The 26,571-nt window shown below is 41.0% G+C and overlaps 1 protein-coding gene across 3 annotated transcripts in view; it reads left to right on the forward strand.

Annotated features, from left to right (window-relative positions):
- VWA3B (von Willebrand factor A domain containing 3B) overlaps positions 1-24,256 on the forward strand; it is a 340,688-nt gene extending 316,432 nt beyond the window's left edge. For all 3 annotated transcript variants that reach the window (XM_063953326.1, XM_063953324.1, XM_063953325.1), the window contains exons 30-35: positions 9,631-9,717; positions 12,542-12,663; positions 19,003-19,095; positions 20,371-20,536; positions 21,589-21,823; positions 23,526-24,256. In XM_063953326.1, coding sequence (XP_063809396.1) covers positions 9,631-9,717; positions 12,542-12,663; positions 19,003-19,095; positions 20,371-20,536; positions 21,589-21,823; positions 23,526-23,724 — 902 coding nt within the window. In that variant the 3' untranslated portion in view covers positions 23,725-24,256. The remainder of the gene's footprint in view (positions 1-9,630; positions 9,718-12,541; positions 12,664-19,002; positions 19,096-20,370; positions 20,537-21,588; positions 21,824-23,525) is intronic.
- The last annotated feature ends 2,315 nt before the right edge of the window (positions 24,257-26,571 follow it).

The raw sequence follows: 26,571 nt of genomic DNA on the forward strand, positions 1-26,571 counted from the left end.
AAAAAACCACGGGTAGGTGGTATACAATTATGGATGGACTGCCGAGTGCCGACACAGAGGTAGCTACAGCCGTGGACTACTGTACTGTGTCTGCTGCTAATATAGACTGGTTGATAAAGAGATGTAGTATGTATGTATAAAGAAGAAAGAAAAAAACCCACGGGTAGGTGGTATACAATTATGGATGGACTGCCGAGTGCCGACACAGAGGTAGCTACAGCCGTGGACTACCGTACTGTGTCTGCTGCTAATATAGACTGGTTGATAATGAGATGTAGTATGTATAAAGAAGAAAGAAAAAAAACCACGGGTAGGTGGTATACAATTATGGACGGACTGCCGAGTGCCGACACAGAGGTAGCTACAGCCGTGGACTACCGTACTGTGTCTGCTGCTAATATAGACTGGTTGATAATGAGATGTAGTATGTATAAAGAAGAAAGAAAAAAAAAACCACGGGTAGGTGGTATACAATTATGGATGGACTGCCGAGTGCCGACACAGAGGTAGCTACAGCCGTGGACTACTGTACTGTGTCTGCTGCTAATATAGACTGGTTGATAAAGAGATGTAGTATGTATGTATAAAGAAGAAAGAAAAAAAAAACCACGGGTAGGTGGTATACAATTATGGACGGACTGCCGAGTGCCGACACAGAGGTAGCTACAGCCGTGGACTATTGTACTGTACTGTGTCTGCTGCTAATATAGACTGGATGATAATGAGATGTAGTATGTATGTATAAAGAAGAAAGAAAAAAAAACCACGGGTAGGTGGTATACAATTATGGATGGACTGCCGAGTGCCGACACAGAGGTAGCTACAGCCGTGGACTACTGTACTGTGTCTGCTGCTAATATAGACTGGTTGATAAAGAGATGTAGTATGTATGTATAAAGAAGAAAGAAAAAAAAACCACGGGTAGGTGGTATACAATTATGGATGGACTGCCGAGTGCCGACACAGAGGTAGCTACAGCCGTGGACTACTGTACTGTGTCTGCTGCTAATATAGACTGGTTGATAAAGAGATGTAGTATGTATGTATAAAGAAGAAAGAAAAAAAAACCACGGGTAGGTGGTATACAATTATGGACGGACTGCCGAGTGCCGACACAGAGGTAGCTACAGCCGTGGACTACCGTACTGTACTGTGTCTGCTGCTAATATAGACTGGTTGATAAAGAGATGTAGTATGTATGTATAAAGAAGAAAGAAGAAAAAACCACGGGTAGGTGGTATACAATTATGGATGGACTGCCGAGTGCCGACACAGAGGTAGCTACAGCCGTGGACTACTGTACTGTGTCTGCTGCTAATATAGACTGGTTGATAAAGAGATGTAGTATGTATGTATAAAGAAGAAAGAAAAAAAAACCACGGGTAGGTGGTATACAATTATGGATGGACTGCCGAGTGCCGACACAGAGGTAGCTACAGCCGTGAACTACCGTACTGTGTCTGCTGCGACTGGATGACAAATAATGATATAAAAAATATATATATATCACTACTGCAGCCGGACAGGTATATATTATATAATGACGGACCTGCTGGACACTGTCTGTCAGCAGAATGAGTTTTTTATAGAATAAAAAAAAAAACACCACACAAGTCACACGACGAGTGTTTAACTTTTTCAGGCAATCACAATATAGTATACTACTAACTATACTGGTGGTCAGTGTGGTCAGGTCACTGGTCAGTCACACTGGCAGTGGCACTCCTGCAGCAAAAGTGTGCACTGTTTAATTTTAATAATATGTACTCCTGGCTCCTGCTATAACCTATAACTGGCACTGCTCCCCAGTCTCCCCCACAATTATAAGCTGTGTGAGCACAGTCAGATATATACATAGATGATGCAGCACACTGGGCTGAGCAGTGCACACAGATATGGTATGTGACTGAGTCACTGTGTATCGTTTTTTTCAGGCAGAGAACGGATTATATTAAATAAAACTGCACTGTCTGGTGGTCACTGTGGTCAGTCACTACTAAACTCTGCACTCTCTACAGTACTCCTAAGCTCCAGTAAATCAAGTGTCTCTGTCTCAAATCAATCTCACTCTCTCTCTTCTAATCTAAATGGAGAGGACGCCAGCCACGTCCTCTCCCTATCAATCTCAATGCACGTGTGAAAATGGCGGCGACGCGCGGCTCCTTATATAGAATCCGAGTCTCGCGAGAATCCGACAGCGTCATGATGACGTTCGGGCGCGCTCGGGTTAACCGAGCAAGGCGGGAAGATCCGAGTCGCTCGGACCCGTGAAAAAAAACATGAAGTTCGGGCGGGTTCGGATTCCGAGGAACCGAACCCGCTCATCTCTACTGTACTGTACATTAATATGTGCACTAGAGATTTTCTTGGTAACCATTTCAGTCTAAAAAAGAGCAAATCAACTGAATTTCAAAGATTTTAAGGTTGTTATAAGATAATTATTAGATGTTACTTAAAAGATGTATCCTCTGTCTGTCTCCCCGTAATTGTCACACACAAGCCATTGCTGTTGTAAGAGGAGTTTCATACTTCCTTTACCTGTAGAATGACAGGACAGCTCTAGGTGAGATTAAGGGATTTGGGGAAAGGGAAAGGAAATGCAATGGCTGACTCCTGAATGGTGATTTCCTCAAAGAGACTTACAAGCACTATTACAGAAACTAGGTAGAGTGCTATTATACATTTATCCTTCTAGATTTATATTATACCTATACTACAGAGGGATCAGTATGTGTTAGCATGCTCTGAAGATACTGTAGATTACTCTCCCAGCGAGTGGCACATACCATATGATTGTGCATGTCCGGTGGGTGAGCATGTTTCATGGTGTTAAACTGTAGGAGATCGGACCACACTGGCCAGCACTCGGCAGCTTTCATTTTATTGAGTCCATTCATTTCTAATGTTCTGATCTGTTTTAAAGCTAATACATGATGATGAGAAGCTCTTCTGTCTACATAACACTGCCCACCCAGGATGGAAGGGGAGACACGGTTGTATGTACATTTCAGTGTACATCACTTTGTAGGTATACAACTCAGAAAAGGGAATGTGTATCACAATCTGCATTATTAATGTGGATGTGATAAATGTGAAAATTAACATACAACTGTATAAAAATGCTCTTTCTAGGAGACAGGCTCTGATAAAAGCCCGTCATGGTGAAGAGCTGTACCGCTATCACAGTTCTTCCGGGCTCAGGTCCCCAGCAGCCAGTGCGCATGTACGTTCATTGGCTGTTGCATGCATTACTGGGGGCGCAAATTAGTAGCCCATAAGCTACAATAGGGTAACGCCATCTGATGGCGTTATCCTATCGGGGCCAAGCTCAGGAAGGCTTCACAATCTGGAGATTGGTAAATCCGGCAGCTTCACAGCCCCATAAAAACCTGTAGGGGCTGCGGCTGCTGTCAGAAATGGAGGGACCCCAGCAAATATCGGAGACATCTGCTGCGATCCCTCCATAGTACATTTGGGGGATACCAAATGTTTGCAGGTACCCACAAAAATGTCTGTTTTCAGGGATTATCCAGCAAATAGCTAATGATAAATAGGCCCCAAAACCTCTTATGAAGGCAGCAGAAGAGTACAGAGAGGAATATTAAAATATGTTCAGTGGACAAAGTAATTTACACCTGCTTATACTAGGAGATATTTTGACAGAAATGTAAAATGCTGAGTCCTGGCTTTCTCTGCTACTAAGTGCAGCGGTGGATGATTAAATAATTTTACCATATTTAAATATAGTTTGTACTGCCAGCAGATATGCTCAGTCACCCCTGGTTCAGTCAATTACATTGTTCCCTATGCATGCACACTTTTGTGCTTGGCCTAATCCACATAAATTATATTTCATATGCCTTGTCTCCTGCCATGGAATTTATTTTGCTCAGTTCTGTCCCTAACTCTAGATATTTTCTCTTGACAATCCGTTTTGCTCTTACATAGTAGCACACGATGTACAGTTCACCTATAATAAACACTTGCTCTCTGCCATCAGCCCTGATAGGTTTTTTTGGAGTGAATGCAGAATCTGGCCAAACGGTGATCCCATTCAGTGTCATTACCTGACGAGGAAGTATGACCTTCATCATCTGCACATGTATTGGCTACAGCACTAGGAACTAAATCACTACAATCATTACACATATCTAGAAAATACTGAAACAAATATGGCATGAGTTTAATGTTCTAAACATTTTAAAACAAAGTTGTGACTCTTCTGGACAACATTATAATTATTCTATAATTTTGCCTATTGTAGGGCACGAAAACAGTTCCCGCTCTTATTGCCTAATGTACATCTGGTGAGATGTTTGTATAGCATGAAATGTATCCATGTGCTTAACTTAACTTTTATAGAAAAATAATATGAACTCACAAGTATGGCCCTCTGCACGCATGTCTTCTTGTCCCATCCAGGGCCGGCTCTACCATTAGGCAGCTTTAGGCGGCTGCCTAGGGGCGCCTGCCACTGGAGGGCACTGCACCACTGAATTCATCTAGCAAAAAACTGAAGGATGTCTCTTTATGCGAGTTAGTAATGAACATACAGATGGGGAGATGGAACAAAATAAAATGTAATTGTATGTATATACATACACGTATATATGTATGTGTATACATACAATTACAGGGATGTAGTCTGGCTGACAGGATGTTGGCATTCGGAATACAGACACCAAAATCCCTACACCTATCAGAATCCCAACACTGGAATCCCGACAGCCGGCACCCTGACAGCCGGCATCCCAACAGCCGGCATCCTGAATGTTAGTATGCTGGGGAGAGTTAGGGTAAGATTCATTAATTTTATTCAAAATGCCGGTATTATGGTGGACGGGATGCAGCTGTCGTATTCTGACAGCGGCATCCTGTAACCAACCCCAATTAAATATCCCCACAGTATATAAAGAATTGACAGCACTCAAGGACTTTTAAAGTGAAAGTATATTGTGAACAAAATTGTTGACAATATACTTTATCACTTTAAAAGTCCTTGAGTATTGTCCCTTTTCTCTGTATATGTATAACGATGCAATTCATGGGAGGTGGTGGTGGCTTTGCTGGTTAGGGGGTGCTAGACTGCAGCTTTGCCTAAGGTGCAGAGAGACCTTGCACCGGCCCTTGTCCCATCCCAGCTCATCCTCATGCCTCTTGCATATTTTGTTCTTTGTCCAAATCTATATTCCACATTTTATGTATCATGCCTAATGTCTTGTTATTTTTGCTCCTTGAATGTCATTTATTTTGCTACTGCTTGTATCTGTATTTTGCTTGTTGATTCTTAGACATGATGAGTTTCCTCCATTTACATTGTACATAGCTGCACCATATAACGGGATCGGTATGAAATACCTACAATCAAAATCCCGACTGTCAAGATCTCGACAGCATTGACCGACGGTCAAAATCCCGACGAGGTCAAAATCCCGACGAGGTCAAAATCCCGACGAGGTCAAAATCCCGACATGGACAAAATCCCGACATTTAAAATACAGACAAGATCAAAATACCGACATGTAAAATGTTGACAGGTCAAAATGCCGACACAAGTTTTTCATTGTTTTTTGGCGTGTTTGTCGACGTATGTCGACATGGACACCATATAAGTGTACCGCGTCCCCCTGCGCTCGCCATGCTTCGGGCACTATTATATTCCCCCTCCGGGTCCACTGGGATGGTAAAGTATGAACAAGTCTGTTTCATGAAAATCATGAAAAACTTATGTCGACTTTTTGACCTGTCGACATTATAAATGTCAGTATTTTGACCTTGTCTGTATTTTAAATGTCGGTATTTTGTCCATGCCGGGATTTTGAGCTTGTCGGGATTTTGACCGTAGGTCAATTGCTGTCGGGATTTTGACCGTAGGTCAATTGCTGTCGGTATTTTGACCGTCGGGATTTTGATTGTCGGTAAATTGACTGCATCCCCATATAACAATGGCACCATATAACAATGATAATACCTAACTTTCATATGAACAGTTAACATAATCCTATACCTAAACGTTACACTCACCTGAGGGCTCTGGAAGTACAGTAACATTGCACAATCCTGCTTCCGCACTCACTGGTTTTAAAGGAAATGATGCATCCAAAACATGGTCAGTATACACGTGGGACTTACATCTGTATTTACTACAAATGCTTGTCTTTTATATTTATTCATAAGCTGTTGATCATACCTCCCACGCAACCATCCTATTTCAGCGGGACAGTTACATTTTTTGGGCACTGTTCCCCACGCAGGCTGCAGTGTCCCACTGGTGCTCAGGAAGCTAGCAGACACTCCGTCACCTCTGCTCTGTACCGCCAGTGAAAAGATATTGCATACATGCAACATCAGGCGGAGGCTGCGGGCAACTGATTGAGTGCTGGGCTCACCCCCAACATGACCGCATGTTGCACCACCTAAAATATCATACTGCAGAAGATGTTGTCTAGCAGGGATGAGGTCATTCCCCCTTTTGCATGCACTTGTAAAGTCCCACTATTTTATTTATAAATGTTAGGAGTTATGTCTTGATTGATGTGTAAAGTTCAGTAAAATATGACAATCTTTGTCTCCAGTCAGTGCATAAATGCTGGGCACTAGGACCCAGAGTCTGCAGGGAGGTGCAAAATACGACCAGATATGCGACTGCACTAGTGCAGACGGCAGCCATCTTTACTGTGTATAGTGATACAATGCTGTGTGGAAGTACAGTACTTAGCTCCTGAGATAAGACACCTAGTGGTAAATGTATTACCCGTTGTTATGGGGGAGAAGCGGTATCAGCGCACGTTATGTGCGCTATACTGCTTCTCCCCCATGTATGAAGGCAGCGGTGTCTGCAGGGTGATAGTGGCGCTATGATAACTAAAACATAGCAGGCCGATAAGCGTGGGCAATGTCCGTTCCGACACCTGCAGCTGACGATGTTGACAGCTGCAGGTGGTGATGCCCATACACCATAGCAGGGACAGAGCTGTCTCTGGCGGGTGCCGGCTCCTGACTGCGTGTGGGATCTTGCATAAGTTGTGAAATCCCGCACTTGCGCAGAGGAGCCGGCCAGGACAGGGAGACACAATGCTTCAGCACTGAGCTGAAGCGCTGTGTGCTCGAGGGACATCGCTGGAGGGGGGAGCTTTCACTTCCCCACTTCGGCAGGCAAGACGTTAATACATCTTGTCGATGTCCCTTCCTGGTACGTCTAGTTAATGAGGCGAGGAAGGAAGTGTATTGTGCCGCTATAATACATTTACTCCCTAATATTTGCATTAACCACCACTGGTTATCACTGTTAACCCCTGCATTACCACTGTGTTCCCGTTACTTGCTGTTTACCAATACACCCATCATCCTGGCTGAGTACTCTCAATGTGGCCTAGCAGTCACTTAGTCTTCCACATCCGCTGTGCACCTATTGTGGCCACCATCTCAATGGCCAATGTATCATCTTATCCATTAGTCAACGACTACTACTACTACTGATTTAACTATGCTAATATTGTATCCCTGATTTTAAACCTAAACTCTTTAGCTTCACAGTACTTATTTCCAATTATTTAATCTCCTAATAACCCCAAATGAAGATGACTTTTTGGAATGTGTTTTTATAGCTGTTTTATTTCATGTAGTAACCAAAATGCATAAGTCTGATTATATGGGGTGACCGTAGTTGTTTAACAAGAGATACCTGAGTTGTATTATTGGCTGCCAGCTTCTATCATTAGTGTACATGTTGTTTCTGAGAAGAAGAGAAAGTGCCGCATTTACCACTAGCACAGAATGACTGTCTTTTTGTTTGTTGTTTCTGTCTTGTACTTTGAAGAGAATGATGGCACAATCACATACAGTACAGGTAAAACAGGGGAAAATACATCCAAGTGTACAGTAAATATCTCTCAGTGCTACTTACTCCGCAGTGATACATGTGTGAACGCCTCTGCCTGATTGACAGGCAAAGACGTTCGCAGGGCGGGAGGGGACGTTGCGTCTGCGTTAGGTGGGTGGTGTTGCAACATTGGGGGGGCGTGGTCTGGACAATGCAGGCATGTCCGGATTATTTGCGAGGTGGGCCGCGGCAGCTGCGTGACGTCATCCACAGCCGCTGCAACACATAAAGATGGCGGGTTGCCGTCTGCCTGAACAGCTAGGCTACGTAGGCAGAGGACAACCCTAAACATGCGATTGTGCGGTGCACTTGCATGTCTGCAGGGTGGGGGCAGGACCCGGCATGTGGAGCGGACTTGCCCTGTGCTGGGCGTACCCCCCGAATGTCAGTGTAATGGGTTGTAGATGTGCGATTTTTCACACATCTACCACCCATGCTGCATTAGGCCTAAAGTCCTTTCCTATGTAGCTTGTCTCTATAGCTAAAAGTGTGCTGCTAAAATACACGTTTAATTAGTCTGTTCCGTATTTCCTTAGGTCATTCATTTTAAAATAACTATTGCACAACTTGAATTGCAATTTCCGTATTCATTTTACTTAATAACTGTTTTCAAACACTCAAATGTAAAATTAGCAGTGGTTATTTTGCTGTTTAAAATATAACATTACATGACTAGATATTGCAAACATACCTAATAAAGCTGTTTAATCACATGGTACAATATAAATAGGGATGTGATATAGTGATATCTATCAAATTCTCTCTGTTAAATACTACTACTGAACATTCACTGGCTGGAAACTCTTAAAGATTACAGTACATCACACCTGTGCTGCTTGCACCAAGTTGTTAAATAAATGAGAATATAGTAAGGATAAGTTTGTCAGTATGTGAAACCAGCATGTTTAAACAATAACAGAAACCATTACAATGTATAAATGGTCGAGTCACATTATTATGACCACCAGCTAATAGCCAGAGTAACCGCCACGTGCAACACGGACAGCGGCAAGACGGGCAGCACAGACAGTGTAATGGTTAGCATTACTGCCTCACAGCAGGTAATGGGTTCGATTCCCACCTTGGCCCTAACCATGTGGAGTTTGTATATTCTCCCCGTACTTGCGTGGGTTTCCTCCGGGTACTCCGGTTTCCTCCCACAATCCAAAATTATACTGGTAAATTAATTGGCTTCAGCAAAATTAACCCAAGCGTGAATGTGTGTGCGTGTACATGTGGTGGGGAATATGGAGTGTAAGCTCCACTTGGGCAGGAACTGATGTGAATAGCCAAATATTCTCTGTAAAGTGCTGCAGAATATGTGTGCGCTATATAAAGAATTGTTAATAAATAACTGTCATTTTAGACACACATCTGGTAGCCCCCAGGTTAATTTTCACAGTGAGCTGTCCCACTGTAGCGTGTCAGTCGTAGCCGACATTCACCTTTCACATCAATGGCACGTGGTGCTCCGCAGTTTCCACTTTGGTTATTCGCAATGGTGCCATTTGTCCAGTCCCGATACATCTTCACCACAGCAGCACACGAACAGTTCACAAATCCCTTTTTGCAACCCCCTATTGCACACCTTATATACCCACCAAGCCAGCGTACGATACGTGACGTACTTCATGGGTTATGCGCTGCCAACCTTAATCATAATAAGGTGACTCAACCGTGTATTTTATTGCATAATTAAACGGTTATTATTGATCATTAATTGTATTTTCTATGTCAAATTACTGTAGTGGGCCCAATCGCGAATGAGGAACACACACTTCTCCCAGGATTAAAGGTGTTGTCTGCCTGCTCTCACAATGGATGGTATGAAGAAGGTATGACAGTGATTTGGATTAATTATTGTTAAAAAATGCTTTCTGAATAGAACCAAAATCATAACATAAATGCATAAATAATTGTAAAAGATAATTTCTCGATTGAGAAAAATACATGCAGACTATAATGGAATTTCTTAATTTAAATAAACAGTGCATATATATATACACACACACACACACACACACACACACACACACACACACACACACACACACACACACACATACAGGTCTTTAGTTAGCAGAGTTTTGTAGTATTCTAGTGCTGTAGTATCTTTTCATAGACATACTAAAATGGCACACAGTTTGAATTACGTCTAAATTTGTGCATGTTATTTGGCAGTTTGATGTAGTTTTGGAAAACGTAACTTAATACATTACATATTTAGGGGTTTATTAAAAATTGATATCTTTGTATTATTTTGTTTTCTTATTTTATCTTAAATCAGTGTAAATCGATGTTGAGCTTCCACAGCTAAAATAGTAATTTACTAACATTTAAAATTTTATATTAAAACAATCAAGTGTTAGTACATGTGTGTGTACATGTGTGTGTTATAGCCCCTGAAACTCAATATTGATTCAGATTGATTTTCCATCTAAGAAAATCGACTTTTAGTACATATACCCCTAGTATTATATCCATGTAATAATCCTTATGGAGGTTTCAGTTTGAAATAATGAGGTTTTGCCATTAGTAGGTTTATAAACCACACTTAAAACAACAAAAAACATGCAGTGTGGATTAAACAACATATTAATAAATCTTCTCCTTATGGTGGTGTCACAGCACCCAGCCCGGGCTCAGATATGCCAACATGACGCAGGTTGGTGGTCGTGAAGTGGTTTTTATCAACCGCCATGAAGAGTATTAGACAGCCCTTTTGCATTAACAAAACACTTAAATCCCACTTATAGATCCACAGTTGTTATGTACGTGCATGAATATTCATAAGAGGCACAGAGATGCTAGTAAAGTTTTTAGATTTAGTTTTTAAATTTATTGAGAAATATCTCTAGTTAAGTTATACAGAGAAAAAGGTAAATACCAAGATATGCAATTATGATATGCACAGATTCACTTCAACAAAATAAAGGGGATAAAAGTCAGAACCCTAAGTTAACTTACACTGGGGCTTCGGTGATCTGGGGGAGAGAGACCCTATGAAGCAGAAGCTGGTCCCACTCCTAGCACAAAGCTACTCTCTTCAAAAGTGAACACACAACCTTGTGTGCTGCTGAGTCATATAGTCTCACAACACACTCCTTCCAGTAGCCTCCAGTCTCCAGGTTGAGCAAGGAATTCCTTTTGTTCACACAATGCTTGTTTTAGGGACCACCAGTCAGATACTTCTCTTGCTGAGAGGACTTGGTTGAATGACCTTTATGACAGGAAAGCTTCCCCCACTGTGTAAGCAAATATTGTCTCAGGAAGCCTACTTCAAAGGATTTCTAGATCACACCTCAGCACAATTCAGCAAGGGGCTTATTTAATGTAGATACAATTCTGGCCCTAGACAAAAACACTTATGAAATATACACTTTGGGAGCACTTAATAATTACCATACTGGTCACAGCACGGTTATTATTCATACGACCGTGATCACAGTTTACCTAGAACACACAGAATTTGTACACTCATGATACGTGGCTCTGAGGATTCACTGTTTTCTATGGCATTGCCAAAGTTGGAAATTCATTTCTGTATGCAGCATATTGATAGGTGAATGGATCAGGTGCACACAGGTACATATGTGTCCTCATGCATCTAGCCTCAATACGCTATGGACTTCTTTTTTGCAGAAACTGCATGTTATTCACACCACTATGCAAATAGAATGCACAAGCAGCTTATGCTGATTAAAATGATATGCGGCATGCCTGTATTCTGGATGCGATCATAGCTGTATCTGCATACAAAATGCTACGTTACAGTGATTTCCAGGAAACAGTCTTTGCCCAGTCCTGTGAGGTAGCAACGGTAACCACTATGCTAATCACTGTGTGCCTAATAGATACCGCTTTCCTCATTCATTTACATGCACTCATTTATTTTAACATTGTGAAATTGTTTCATGAAGGTGAATAGGAAAACCTCAGTGATTTTGATGGTGAGATCACCTTTTTTAATTCAGCAAAAATCACTTTGTGAATTACACAGTTGGGACTAATTCTTGTGTTTTTTGGTTATTTACAGCAAAAGATTAAAATTAAAAAAATGATATTATCAACATTTCATCCAACCTCCAAAATCAGTAGAATTTGTAGCCTTTACTTAGGTGTGGATCATTAGATCGACAGTGTCTAGGTCGACAATGTTTAGGTCGACCACTATAGGTCGACAGGGTTTCTTAATCGACATGTGCTAGGTCGACAGGTCAAAAGGTCGACATGAGGTTTTTTTGGGGGGTTTGCTGTTGTTTTCTACGTAAAGTGACCAGGAACCCCAATTAGTGCACCGTGTCCCCTCGCATGACTCGCTTCGGTCGCCATGCTCCGGGCAGATCACCATTCCAATCGTAGTCCACATGGATCGTTAAGTATGAAAAAGTTCAAAAAAAGAAAAAAAATTAAAAACTCATGTTGACCTTTTGACCTGTCGACCTAGCACATGCCGACCTAGAAACCCTGTCGCCCTTCCAACCCTGTCGACATAGTGACTGTCGACCTATAGTGGTCGACCTAAACATTGTCGACCTGGACAGTGTCGATCTTCAGACCGGATCCCCTTTACTTATAAAGCGGCAATATGTTATGATATAGCAAGAAATCTGCTTTTGTTGTTGCCATGCCTTAATCTGCTAAGTAATTTCATTTCAGGAGCTATTATCCATGACTTTGATAATCTTACCTATTTGGTCGAAAGAACCTCCGGAGAGTTGGCAAGGGTCCGAAGGGAGGAAATACTGAGTGATGCTGATGACTACAGAAAGGAGATAAAGGTAGACAATATCAGTCAATTAGATCGTAATCTAACTGCCATTATGGGAGAAATAAATATGAATGAATGAGTGACGTAAATCCCATTGCTAATGAAAAGAAGAACTGGTTATAAATAAGCAGGCTATGATCACCATGGACATGGTGTGGCTTTCTGTTGAACACATCTCTCGTTGGGCTGTTTTTGTTCTCAAGAACAAAATTCTTCTCTGAGGAGTACTCATGTCACAATTGCTCAATTTTGTGTTGATTGTGATCAAGAATGTATCACCCTCCCCAACATGACTACAGCTGACTGTGGAGTTGTCTGCAGCTAGATATGTTGAAATGGAAAAGTCTATAAATGTTCATATACAGTATTACACATTCCAGTATACTGTATCTTTACAATTATTGCACAGGTACATATGTGTAAACTATCAACATACACAAATTTCCACAAATAGATGTATTGTCAAAATCTGTCATTTTAAAAAATGTGGCCATTGATTGTTAATATCACTTAATAAGATGTATGTTTATAGAATATACTTTTTTTAACATTGGAAATTAAAAGAGATAAGGGGGTCGGTTTGCAACAATCAATGAAAACAAGGCAAATATAGTAACACTGTGATAGGTGAGCCAGCGAGACCAGCTGGAGGAGAATTGGGACGTTCCATTTGAAATGATGCTTGAGATGTGTTCCATTCTGGGGTTGGGGATGGAATCCCAGCGCCCAGGATCCCGGAGGTCAGTATACCGCCCCCGGGATCCCGGCCGCCAGAATGCCGACAGTGGGGGGAGCACTGGAAAATACCTTGCGGGCTCGCTGCCCTTGCCACGCCGCAGGCTTGATGGCTCACTGCGCTCGACACAGGTTCTATTCCCACTCTACGGGTGTCCTGGCGCAGCTGTCTGCAGTCTCGGCAGTCGGGATCCCTGCGTCGGTATTCTGACTGCCAGGATCTTGACCACCAGGATTGTAACTACATCCCCCATTTTATGTGTTAGCCACTCTGATTTCTGACTGAAGCCTGGGAGGGTAGACTTGCCGATTTCCAACATGAAAATATCCAACATTTTGCTGTATTCAAGAAGTACCAGATGAATCTCTGTGTAGGCTTAGGTATATTAGGAATTGGTCTAAGGCAGTGGTTCTCACACTTTCTTGAATCATGGCGCCTTAGAGCAGTGGTTCTCAAGCTCGGTCCTCAAGTACCCCCAACAGTTCATGTTTTCCAGGTCCCCGAGCAGTTGAACAGGTGTATTCATTACTCACTGACACATTTTAAAAGACCCGCAGGTGGAGCAAATTATTTCACTTGCAATCCTGTGAGGAGACCTGGAAAACGTGAACTGTTGGGGGTACTTGAGGGCCGCTGTTGAGAACCACTGCCCTAGAGTATCAGCATTTTTTCAAGGCACCCCTAGTCCAAAAGTTTATTATTGATAAATTAAAAAAATATATAAATTTAAGTCCAATTGTGCTTATCTGTCACCCTTAGGTTCAGTTATGTGGTGGCGGACATAGTTGTGGTTCTAATTGTCCACACATGTTATGATTGGCATCCACTAGCACTGGGTTTGCCTATCACTTTGACCATAAATAATTTGTTTTGGTTCTGGATCACCATCCCGAGGCACTCCTGCAAGTGTCTTGCAGCACCCCAGTGTGCCCAGGCACACGATTCCAAAACACTGGTCAAAGGAACAAGGAATATGGGAGGCCATGAACGTTTGTGATAAAATAATTTGATAGACATCATTCCAGATGAGAGAAACTTTTGGACAAATATGGGAAAGCATGCCTTTCTGAACGTAATCTCTTCAGCTTAAAGGAGAGGACATTGGAACAATGTTATGAAGCCATTCTGGAAGATGGTATCATTGCTGGAAATTTTTCAAATAGTTCTCCTAATATACACACAGGAGGAAGATGTAAGATTGGTTCCCAGGTGCTACCAAATTTCCGAATCGAGCTAGCTCATATAATTCTTTTGGGGGGTTCTGTTAAAGAGCAGGTGATAATAAACGCCTTGCTGGAGACCAGAGCCAACATAAGGATTTTAGAGTCAAGCACTGACATCAAATACAGGGTTCTGTGAACTTAATTATAAAAATTGTGGAGTTTGAAGTTTTAAAACGGCTGTATGAAGAGAGTCGCTATCCCTCCCTAAAGCCCAAGAAGTAAGTATAGTAGCACTGCAAGTTGCTGTCCCCATTTATCTCAATGGGGACTACGGTCGGACCCCTATGTATCAAATTCCAAAAATCATAGCTTTCGGAGTTTGGCCCTGTTGCTTAACGGCATCCTCAGAAGGCATTAAACTCTTTATGTCTATGAAGATATTTGCAGAGGAGATGAATATTATGATCCCTCTCCTGCAGTTATTGACCAATGCTGGCAACTGATACAGTGTGCATGCGTAGTCTCAGAATCTTAGGAGGAGGTTTTTGAAAATGTAAAAAACATTTACAAAAAGGCCCAGGATGTAGCTTGCAGGGACAGCGCTTGTCGCAACCATTGTCCCTCCAGGTTACTTTGTTTTTAAACATAGCCAGGATACTTTAGTGTAAAATGAAAATGTCCATCACAACACAGACTGGGGGGAAAATTGTGGCACTTTTACAATTTTTAATATATAGATATATATTAATTAGACAGAAGTTGATTGATACATAGAACCCTAAAAATAATGCTGGAGACCAATTACATATTTCAAGCAGAGAAATCAGGTAAATAGTAGGCAGCACACCCACATCAATCACTAGGACAGCAGTGCTGGAGGAGTGAAAGTGTAAAAAATTAAACCACCTGGCTCATGTGAGATGTACGCGGTAAATACAGCTCAGCTGCGTACATCTGGAGAGGAGTAAAAAGTAAGGTGACCGACTTGTTTTTTCCATGATAACCTTCTGTGGCTGGTATAAAGCGATCAGTGGTCACAGGTTGCTTACACCGGAAAGGTCCAAAAGGAGTAAAATGTTCCACAGATAAGTACCGCAGTCAGAGCTGGTGTATATTCGTGTCATTTCTCTGTGACCAGGCAGTTTCCTGAAAAGACAATTATAAGACCGTACACATAAAGATTATACATGCTGCATGGCAGTTTCTTCAGATACATGCCCCAGTCCTTACTAGGCAGCATCGCATCTGAACTAACATTGTGCAGACACTCGTGTACTTTATATACAGTATATCACTAGTAAATGTCCAGCTTGGCAATCCTGTCCATGCATGTAACGGGAAGGGGAAAATGGGGATGAATCTCTGCACCAGTATAATAAACTCAGTAAATGAACAAATACCCCGACCTGTATTCATCAGAAGGGACTTGTATGTATAGAGAATTACGGGGGTGCAGCCAGAGACAAGATATATGGACAGAGAAACCAAAGGATACATTAGATCAAACTGCAAGTCCTGGCATCTGAGACAATCATGCATGTGTAAATAACATCACAGCAACAACAGAAGTGTATCATTCAAAATAACGTTTATATAATATAATATAATATATCACAAAGGACAACAATCCTATATGTAAAATGTAAAATCATAAATCTACTAATAAACAGCATTGACGGTTAAAGGGACTCCCAAAATTGCGCTGTAATCCGCTGCCATCCATCAGGATCAACGCTAAAGTGGAACCCTGGAAAATAACTATATCCACCTTTTGAACTTTTGCTATTGGTCATTAAACTGAACTGTATCCCTGCATCCAGCACGAATTTGGCAAAGGGCCTTTGTATTAAGCCCTCATAAATAGAGCACAGAAGGGGACACAAGGACATATGCATTGCACAGCCTATGATGGTTTTATTTCCATATTAATTTATGACTAATAGGTTGGTTAATATGTGATTTTAGGATATAATTTTTGAGTATTAAAAGTACCATATATATTTGATATTATTGTGTGGTTCACATGTGTACCTATATTCAAGTTAAATAGTTTTGAGCGCTGTTTTTCTTCTATTATCTTTCCTATTTGTGGAGGGTGACTATCTCCTTTTACAGCTGCTTAGAAAACCAGCTCTGGTAGCGCCTGTTATCTGATATATCCTAGTTGATTTATCTACCCGTATACATACTAATAAACATTGTTTGGTACACAAGTCTGTTGTCTCATATACATGCATTGACTACCACTGTATAAGCATAGAGCAGTGGTCCGTGTGTAATTACTAAAGCAGGAAAGATACATTGTATTAAAAAGCAGTTTACCAGCTTCACGCCATACTGAAGACAACAGTTGCCAATATACTGCTACATTTGTATCAGTTTATGCCAACATCCAGCTCTGAGGTAGTCGCTAGCACTGGATTGAAGAGCAGATATAAATTGTAACTAATTTAAAGCAACAAACAGACTCATGCAGGTTTGCAGATGAGTGTAGATGAAGGGGTGTAGTAGGGTATGCCGGCGGCCAGCATACCGGCGCCGGAATCCCGACCGCCGGCATACCGACACCTGGGCGAGCGCAAATGAGCCTCTTGCGGGCTTGCTGCGCTCGCCACGCTATCTATTCTCCCTCCAGCGGTATACTGTGCGCCGGGATCCCGACAGCCGGTAAACTGAAGACCACCCTAGATGAAGTGCAGATATAAAATATAACTAATTCAAGAAATAAACAAACTTATGCATGTTTATTCATGGCTGCACACAGAGGTAAATTAATTGAGAGTATCTAACTGCAATAAATACCCACTGCTGTATAGTGGATACATTATCTATTCCTGTGCTTATGCTTATATTTATTATTGCAAAGAGACATATTGATATTTAACCAATACTCACTATAAGCTATTAAGTAGACACGGTCTGTCATATTCTTTAGTTTAATTACCATCATATACAGTGTCGGACTGGGGCATTAAGGGCCTACCAGGGGAATGCAGTGATAGGAGCCCATACTTAGGGGTGTGGCCAGCCTACAAAGGGTGTGTGGCCAGCCCCCACAGAGGCTTGAAATACACAATAGTTTAGTGCAGTGTAATGCAACATATCTACCATGTACAATACAAGGGCACAGTCTGGAACCTGATCCCTAGAGGAAGGAGTGGGCCCTCAGGCAGTGGGGCCTACCGGTGGTTTCCCTGGTACCCCTGTAGGCCAGTCCGACCCTGATCATATAGACATAGCAGCGCTTTGTGAGAAATAAATACCACCACAGTAGGTGGGACACATTAAAGTAACACACAAATTGGAATTTTTAGATATATGCTCATTTATGACTATACATAGTGGTAAACTAATTGAAAGCACTTAACTGCAATAAATACCTTCCTCTGTAGGCATAAAGACCTATCTTTGTACAGTGGTTGAATTATTTTTGCAGTTATATCTATTATTGCAAAGAGATATGTGGATATTTAACCAATACTCACCATAAGAATTTATGCTGACACGTCGTGTTACAGAATATAGGTTAATGGTGTATACTAGAGGTCTGTATATACTCGCAGCCTTACCTGTGGACTCTATCACTACTTACCTGTTATACGCATACTCGCATGCACACTCCATCACTATTTATACTTACCTGACATTGATCTTTCAAACAGATACAATATCTCCAATACTTACCCACAGAGATTTTTCCAATAGATATTATATCTTCAATACTTACCCAAATAAGTCTTTTAATGGAATAGCGTGGTGTTTCATCCTCAGTCACGGTACCAATTAAGATATAATAGATGGGTAGCGTGCCATGATTTTAACATCACTATTTTTGAACATTTTTCACTTTATGTAATATATGTATTGTCCTTATTTCGTGATTAGATGAGATTTATGGATATAATAAAAGTTATATTTTAATGAATTATTCTTTTGTGTGCCAACAAAGAGACATTCTTACCTCTTTGGTTTCTCCAATCCTGTCCATGGCCATATGGTTATAACCACAGTACAAGCATAAACATCATGGCTGGGAACCTTTTGGCTTGGCACCAGTATATTTATTACTATTATAATAGTCTCGGTAAAATAAAAGTAAAAGTAAGACCTTGGCTGTCATCATCACCATGAAGTAACATTGATGCTGGAATAAAGATGTACTAGCTTGTGAGGCCTAAATAGTGCACCTTTCAATTTTGTTTGCTCAAAATATTTGTGACGTTGGGTTTATTGTCTTCAAACTAGGCAACTAGGCACATTATTTCCATCTATAGCAAACTATAGGTAAGGATTTATTCAAAGCTATAGTCTCCCAAGATAGAGCATTTTCATCTCTTTATATTAATACAATACAGATTCCTATATTTTCTTATTGCCCTAATTTAAGATTATACCGAAATAGAGCATTGTATATCTCTTAATCACGTGTCTCACTGCTATGTCTCTGAAGGCCGGCGACCATGTTATCGGAGCTCATCCACTGCATCCTGGGAGTTATTGTCCAGGGGTTGTATTAAACTGTACCTCAGATCTCAAAGTGATGGTAAGGAATATATGTATTTGTTTTTTTGGTAGTTATTACTGGAATTGTGTTTATGTTGTAATAGCTACATGCACAGTAGAAACCAATCAAGTTAGTCTAAATAGAAAATGTAAATTATAAGTGTACATATTAAAATACCTAATCCATTGATTTTGTGTTTCTGTTAATATAAACTACATTTCATTGAATTCCGCATTTTACATAGCCTTGAGATAAAATATGATACCATAATCCATACTGTTTGTAGGACATATGGTTTATTTTAACAAATTATTGTGTGGGATGGTTTTAGTAAATGTTTACCTGTGTTTTTCTCCCTCCTGTCTACTACACTGTGTAACAAATAAACAACGAGAGTTGTACCATTGCTAAATCTCCCCAATTGTATGTATGTGTAAGAGGACATAGTAACCTGAAAACACAATTGTAACACACACTTTCTGTTGATATTGGGCGGCCTGCAACTTTCAAAAGGGCCCCACATTGTAAAGTGTTTTCATTTTGGGTGTGTGTAAGATTTCTCAGTTGATGGAGCTAGAACAGTAGAACATTTGGCTAACAGGCTCATGTTAAATGTAGGAATTAGCATTGTACCTGCTTTAAGCTATGCTTACACGGCTTACAGTATATTCAGTTTAACGTAACATTTTTGACATATGGTATATATATTTATGTATACTACTGCATGTATTAAATCTACCTATACTAAATTTAGAATTGTAAATTGTATTAAATAGATTTCATTAGGTATTCACATTTTTCAATAACCTTTTACGTTTCTTGGTAATGGCAAATCTGAAATATATTTTTGTCTAGACATAATACTGTACAATTCTTATATACTCACATGGTTATAACAAGTTATAATGGGCATAATAGAATTGTTAGGTAATGTAGCTTTCAACTGTATTGTATATGTGTTACACATATTTCTCTTCTGTAGAATAAATATTTCTGATTTGGGCAGCTATTAATAATTGAAATGAATAAAATATGTATGTGTGAGAAGTACAGTATGTGAGAGAATATGTAAATCTGTGCTTGATTACTTTATATAGAATTCTAGAAAGCCTTCCTGGGCGAGAATCGGTAATGCACTGAGTAATCATTCTCTTGTTTCTTCTGTTTTTATATCCTTTGTTTTGTAAACATTACATTTTTATTGTATAAAATATAAACTGTATATATAAAGTAATTACAGGTATACAGTACTTTAATATTGCAGGACTTCTGCCTAATAAATGTCTCCCATTCTGTTCCATATGTTAATGTTAGATACGATACTATGACAATACAGAAGCTTTGACTCCAAGGGAACATGTTTACTTGATAAGCCCAGAGAAGTATGAGAGAGATACTGCATACATCTTGGCATGTGAAGAGCGATGGGTCGGGCAGCCAGTTGTTGCTAGGAATAATGAAACAGGATCATTTCATCTTGGTAATACTAGTATTAATTACTTATATAAATGTAGCAAATTATTACAAATACAGTAGTATTGCTCTGAGTCAGAGCACCAAAATCCTCATAGGAGTATTTACATTGGGTGCAGGGTGTGCAGTGCACAAGGGCCCCTGCATCGCACACCCTGCACCCAGAAAATATACTTACCTGGCGGAAAACATGTCCCTGTTCCTGGCACATCTTACCAGTGACATCTTATGCCCCTGACAATTATATACAACTGCAGGATGCTCTTTTGCTGGTAGATTTTTTTTTCCATGAAAGAGGTTAAAAAGCTATTTTAACTAGAAAATTCCCTTACAGGGATTACTAGGGTCTCTGCATTTACACATGCTCAGTCCAGCTAATAGTTGTGACCCAGGGGAGTAACGCCAAACACATTACTTCATTTTGAATTTATGAAAACTGGAGATATCTTGTAGAGGTGAAGAGCTCACCAGTATCTGTGAAGATAGCCACGTTCTCCTTTGGAATGCCGTCAAGATCCCGCCGGGAAATGCCGACACCGGGATCCCAACCGGCACAATCCCGACATATTCTCCCTCTGTGGGTGTCCACAATTAAATTAGTGTGCCGAGTGTAGCGAGGCACCGTGCCCGCAAGGGGCTGCATTGCGCTCACCCCCCTGTCGGGATTGTTCCGGTCGGGATCCCGGTGTCTGTATTCCGACCGCCGGGATTCCATCAAGCGGGATTTCGTACTGATCCCTCTCGTTTAATGAAAGACTCTAGGAATGAATGTAGCAATTTACTGGAGGCTAATTGTGAATGCCATATACAATTTGGTACCAGATAGTTACAGTGTTTCTATTATCAATCAGTATTATAACTTGTTCATCCACATGAGAATCCCATCCTTTTTATATTCATCCACAAAACAAAGCTGAATTGTAATTCTCAAATGAGACATGACTCAGCACACTGTACCAATGAATATTAAATAGACTGTGTTTCATGTTATGTTGTATCATTTTGTTAGATTGCTATGCAACACGCAGGTAGATTAAGATAACACATTTATTTTTACAGCTGAAGTACAGAAGCGGACTGATGATGGGGCAAAGTATGTCATCTCCTGGGCAGATGGTAGCACAGCGATACAAGATATTGAGTGGATTTTTGGGAAGTTCAGCAAGCCCCATGTTCTCAATGTCGGTGACCACATCTTGACTTTAGCATACCCATCTTCACTGACGTTCTTACCCGGTCTGATAACTGCTCTCAGTGGTACAAAGTTACAGACGTTATTTTGTGATGGACAAAGGTTGGCAAATTCCATACAATTTTTGTTGAATATTGTGGTCGAAATTATATAGACGCGTCATTTTTGTTTCTAGTATAGAAAATATGAGTCTACTTCTATAAAAAAAAAAAAATCAATTTAGTTGATTTGTGTACATTGTTTATAATAATTAGCATTTAGCAAATCTGCCCATTTTTATCAGAAGCACATCGGTCTATGCACCAAGAGGTCTGCCTCTTCATGGGCGCAATATTTTGCATTTGCTGACCAGCTGATTTGATGAAGGCATTCCTAGCTAAGGGCAGGATGAACACTTGAATGCAGGGCAAGATTACCTGCTATGCAACCTAAGCCTCCATTTATGGTCGATGGGACCAGTACGCAGCAGCATTAGACTACCGACATACACTATTGGTAATTAGCTCCTCCCCCGACCAGCCAGCAACTCACAGCTCTGCTGTTCAAAAACACATTCTCTCGCATTCTTTCCCTGCCTCTTCCTTCACTGTATATACTATAACTGCACATGGCTAGGTGGGCTAGGTACTCCAATCTCTCTGGGACCCCAGTATCCTCTAGTAGCTGCTTATTATATCGCTGAAACACTGTATTTGTACATTATGATGATGTCTTGGTAAAAGGGTTTGCGCCCTGAAATGTCAATTTACGCCTTGATAGAAATAGACCCAGAGTGCCATCCAGTACTGCTTTCTTTGTATTGTAACTATATGGGAGAGGCACTAAGCAAGCATCCTACTGATATTCTAAGAGTGTGCATTGGAGTACATATACAGTATGTATGTAAAAAGCAAAAGATCCCACACTCATCCAGTAATTGCATATAGAAGAAATGGCCCTGGTGCCTTCCCATAAACAGACACATGTAGAAAGATCAATGCAGAAGGCACTCCATGTAATAAGGCGGCCGTTATCACACAGCTCTGCACCCAATGTTTTCATTTATTCAGTCTTTTTTCAAGGACTAGTCAGAGCTGTGTGATAATGCCACCTTATTACATACAAGCAGGGGTTAAAGTGGGGGGGAACGAGGTGGAACTGAGTTCCACCACCTGTAATGGTAGGGGGAACTAGTTCCACCTCCACCATTGCCCTGCACAGTAATTCCAACAGAAAAGCCCACCCCATCATCTGCGTCAGTCGATGATACAGGCGGCACTAGTGTTGCTGATGAGCTGCAGCCACCTACTCCTTCCTCAGGTCTTGGTGCCTCCATGGTCCTCCTCCATGAGTTCCACCACCTCACCAGAACCACTTTAAGCCCTGCATACAAGTCCCTTGGAGTGCCACCTGCTCTACAGTACAGATCTGTATGTTTTACAAATGACACACCGATTGTTTCAGACAGTATTTGTATTGCTAACCAGTAAATTTTGAAACTCCTAATTCCTTAATTGTCTACATACTGTATGTTTTTGTTTTTTTTGTCTACGTATTATTTTTTAATTGGCTTTTCAAATATCCATGTCTGCTTTGGGATGTAAACGTCTATTGGACTTCTCTCCTGGCCTTGCTTATATAATTCCTGTGCTGAACATAATTTCCTTTAGTTGAAATGAACACAGTGAAGGATTGATAAACTGTGGATCTTCTGTACCATGCATTTGGTGTAGTGATCTTTTCCTGTTCCTGACTCAATGTTGTAGACAAATAATTACTTTCTCGCTGACAGGTTCTAACACTCCCAACTGATCTTGTCTTTCAGGCGTGAAAACGTGGAACCACATCACTGTTTTGGCCTTTCTGAGCAGAAGTATAGCAGTGCTGTGCAATTCTACCTGCAGCAGAAGCAGACAAGGGAGTCAGATGAAGATCATACATCCTCAGAGGATGAAGACTCACTCTCCAGTATCTCCTCTTTTACAGTATCCTCTATTGAGTCAGATAAGAAAGCTGTCAGGTGAATAATTAGAGGTATATGAGGCATATAACTCTGGAGCCCTCTGTCTCAGGGGTCATGTTTTATTACAGTATAATAAGTATTTTATTGCTTGCTTAGAAAACAGCAGCTTTCCATATTAAGGTCTCATTCATGTATATGCACTGAGGAAACTATTGCATGGTTTAGACAGATTTTCTTGATATGTTTTGTATGTTTTCCGAGCGCTTTTCATGTGTTGCACAGTACATTATATATTACTAGCTGTAAGTGCTCCCTCCTGGATGAAAAATGGGTTCTGCAGAAAAAATGCAATGTTAACATTTTAGACAATACTTTTTGGAACTAACCAATATCAAACCATTCACCCCAGCTTTTCAGGCTGTATGTAGAAGCTGCACAGCTGGTTACCAGTGGATAGGTGTGAACAAGTCCTTAGAGTACATTCATACATGAACTTTATATGTATAAATGCTGCAAAATAATTGTTGCTATATATGTTAGATAAAGTTTTCCTGCATTCACTGTGACCACAATATGTTGTTAACACTGATAAAAATACAATAAATTTATTTCTAAGAAGAGTGTTGCAGTGTGAAGTGAACGTACTTACAGTGACATTGTTTTCATACCTTTATGACTTGTGCAAATGTGCTGACAAATTAACAGGGAGAATAGACTACTTCTAATGTAACCTCGCGTGGTACAGAGAGGCTCACACCAAGGTAGACATATATTACAGCATACTAGCAAAGATGCAGTACGTGTGTGTTGAGCGCATCTCCAAATGAGTCCTGCTCTGTAACAGTAACAATGGACCTGATTCTGATGTTCCAGATTTTTTTACACTGCTACCATGCTAAATTATGCTAGTGGACTGGAAATGTATGGAGACGCCCAGCAACTGTGTACGAGCGTGCAGCGGTGGTTGCAGAACCTCTGATAACCGACCATCTCAGTAACCCTATTATCATGGAGAATGGCTACAGGAGCTGAAACTCTGACGCCATGTTTTTTACATATGTGGTCATATATGTAGGCTGAGGCACGCCCCGAAAATGGTAGCAACACGCCTGTGTTTTTGTCGCCACTTTCTGATACCTCCCTGTTAATCACTGTGAGTGATGGAATTTGTCGAGTGCGTCATCTGAGTGCATGCCGAGTCAGTTGATAATTGCTCAACTGCGTAAATATCAGCATTGCATACAAATCAGAATCAAGCCCTGTGTTAGTAATAAATGTGAGTCACAGTTACCATGGAAATACAATAAAACACACTCACAAGTGACTTGTGACATTTTCTGTGCCAACCATTTTATATGACGACCTCTTGGCCCTGATGTCCTAAATCCACATCTACCATTTAACTGTCGACCTCTTGACCCTTTCGACATCTGATGTCGACCTATTGACTATCTATGTACTAGCTATCGTTCAGTCCCCACCAGTGCTGTAACTAGACATTTTAGTGTTGTGTGCAAGAAACGGCATCGGCGCCCCCCTTACTTAAAATAGGGCCATAAATTATAGGGGTGTGGCTTCATGGGGAAGGGGTGTGGCCACAAAATAATACCAATTCATATTACAATGCACAGTAGTCTCCATTATTCAAATTACACTGCACAGTAGCGCCACTACACCAGGTAGAGTCCCTTTTACACATTACATCAGGTAGAGTCTTCTTTTCACACATTACGGCAAGCAAAGTACCCTTTTTACACATTAAGGCAGTCAGAGTCCCCTTTTACACATTACACCTGGCATAGTCCCCTTTTACATATTACACCTGGCAGAGTGTCCTTTTTCACATTACGGCAGGCAGAGTCCCTTTCACACATTATGGCAGGTAGAGCTTCCTTTTACATATTACGGCAGTTAGAGTCCACTTTTACACATTATGGCAGGCAGAGTCCCTTTTTACACATTACGACAGGCAGAGTCCCCCTTTTACACATTATGGCAGGCAGAGTCCCCCTTTTACACATTATGGCAGGCAGAGTCCCCCTTTTACACATTACGGCAGGCAGAGTCCCCCTTTTACACATTACGGCAGGCAGAGTCCCCCTTTTACACATTACGGCAGGCATATGTGTTGTGTGCCACCTAGTTACGGCCCTGGATAAATAGAAAGATAGATAGATATACAGTAGATAGATACTGTGCAGCTGCTGGCCGTCTGTGCTTCCTGCATCCCAGCATTCACAGCGGCGGTTTTGTTACTTGAGTACAGCAGTAATTAACTTATAGGTTAGGACTCAATACACTGGTCTATAACTTTGAGTGGTTTTTGAAAAAGCAACCAATTTAAGTTGTAATTATATTACAATACAGTGGTGTGGATACAAATGAAGAAATATGAGAGCCTTTGTATGTTGTGATAAAAAATGACGTAAAGCTCAAATATAATATATATACTGTATAACTTTACTTAATATTAAAAAAATGTCAATAACCCTCTGAAATGGGACATTAGTAGGAGAAAGGCGTCAGTTTTGAGTTTTGTATTTTTGCTATGAATCCTGGGATAGTGTTAGGGTCTCCTGCCCTGTGCTGCCACGTCGTCATGGCAACCGGGAGACAAGTGCTAGCGGAGTGACCTGAGCGCAGCTGATACTCCGGTTCGGGTCTTTTGCTGTGCAGTGGTTATAGGCTCTGTGCATGGCAGGGGATCCGGTGCTGGTTTTTGTGCTCACAGTCTGTGAGGTCTGAGTGGGGCGTGGACAGCACCTGCTTTATAAGGCCTCTTCTCAGGGTAAGCAGATGCTGCTGAATCTTTGTTGGTTAGTCAGTTTCTGAAAGTTAGCCAGTACTGTGTAGCTTTGTATTTGTTTGTTGCTTACTGCAAATAGGCCTGGGGATTTGGTATTACACT

The sequence above is a fragment of the Pseudophryne corroboree genome, chromosome 2, assembly GCF_028390025.1.
Source record: "Pseudophryne corroboree isolate aPseCor3 chromosome 2, aPseCor3.hap2, whole genome shotgun sequence".
NCBI lineage: Eukaryota > Metazoa > Chordata > Amphibia > Anura > Myobatrachidae > Pseudophryne > Pseudophryne corroboree.